Source organism: Austrofundulus limnaeus, unplaced genomic scaffold, assembly GCF_001266775.1.
Source record: "Austrofundulus limnaeus strain Quisiro unplaced genomic scaffold, Austrofundulus_limnaeus-1.0 Scaffold167, whole genome shotgun sequence".
NCBI lineage: Eukaryota > Metazoa > Chordata > Actinopteri > Cyprinodontiformes > Rivulidae > Austrofundulus > Austrofundulus limnaeus.
Window position 1 is genome coordinate 786540 of NW_013952569.1, and position 1247 is coordinate 787786.

Here is a 1247-nt window from a genome sequence, read left to right on the forward strand (position 1 = left end):
AACAAATCAACAAACAACAAACCAACCAACAAACAACAAATCAACAAACAACAAACCAACCAACAAACAACAAATCAACAAACAACAAACCAACAAACAAAAAACCAAACAAATCAACAAACCAACCAACAAACCAACAAACAAACAAACAACAAACAAACAAACAACAAAACAACCAACAAACAAACAATAAACCAACCAACAAACAACAAATCAACAAACAAACAACAACCAAGCAACCAACAAACAAACCAACAAACAAACCAACAAACAAACCAACAAATCAACAAAAACCAAACAAACAACAAACCAACCAACAAACAAACAAACAAACAACAAACCAACAAACAAATCAACAAACAAACAACAAACCAACAAACAACAAACAAACAACAAACCAACAAACAACAAATCAACAAACAAACAACAAACCAACAAACCAACAAACAACAAACCAACAAACAAACAACAAACCAACAAACAAACAACAACCAACAAACCAACCAACAAACAAATAAAAAAAAACAACAAACCAACCAACAAACAACAAATCAACCAACCAACCAACCAACCAACCAACCAACCAACCAACCAACCAACCAACCAAACAAACAAACCTCTGCCGAAGACCTCCCGCAGCAGAGCCAGCTTCGGCTTCCTGGTGTGAGGGAGGTGATGCTGCTGCTGCTGCGAGGAGGAGGAGGAGCATCTTCGGTCTTTGATCATCAGCCTGTTCTTCATCTGTTCGATGGGAGTTTCATCTGTGATGATGGAGACGAGCTGAGGACACACCAGAGATCAAAGGTATTTTAATATATTTTGATTTTCAGTTTAATAAAAACATTTTAAACTGATCGTAATAAATAACTTCTGCAGCATCGAGGGCTTTTCTTGACGCTCGTGCTCAAAATATTGTGCTGAAACATAACAGTGTTTCTAAACTATTTTAACAATCTGTGTTTCAAAATAAAAGACTTTTCATCAGAAGTGTAAGAATCAAAGCAGGGAGAGTGACCATTAAACAAATATTTTCAAATATTTTTCCCTCCTCGTCTAAAGTTTCCTGCATTAGACAGTTCATAACACTTTTAAAATATAATGAATAAAACTAAAAACTCTGTGAAACCTTAAACTCACATGTGAACACACAAAGATTCATGCTGCTAAATTAAACTAAAGCAAAGTTACAGAGGTTTCAGTAATGAAATAAATGTTTTGTCATTCTGCATCAATAAATGTTAAGAAAT

General features: G+C 34.7%; 1 protein-coding gene across 1 annotated transcript in view; it reads right to left on the reverse strand.

Annotated features, from left to right (window-relative positions):
- Window positions 1-1247, reverse strand: part of zgc:77880 (zf-DHHC domain-containing protein) — a gene marked incomplete in the record, with an annotated part of 9849 nt that overhangs the window by 3826 nt on the left and 4776 nt on the right. Inside the window, 1 exon segment of the mRNA XM_014017421.1 lies at window positions 618-780. Within this exon segment, the coding sequence (XP_013872875.1) occupies window positions 618-780 (163 nt within the window).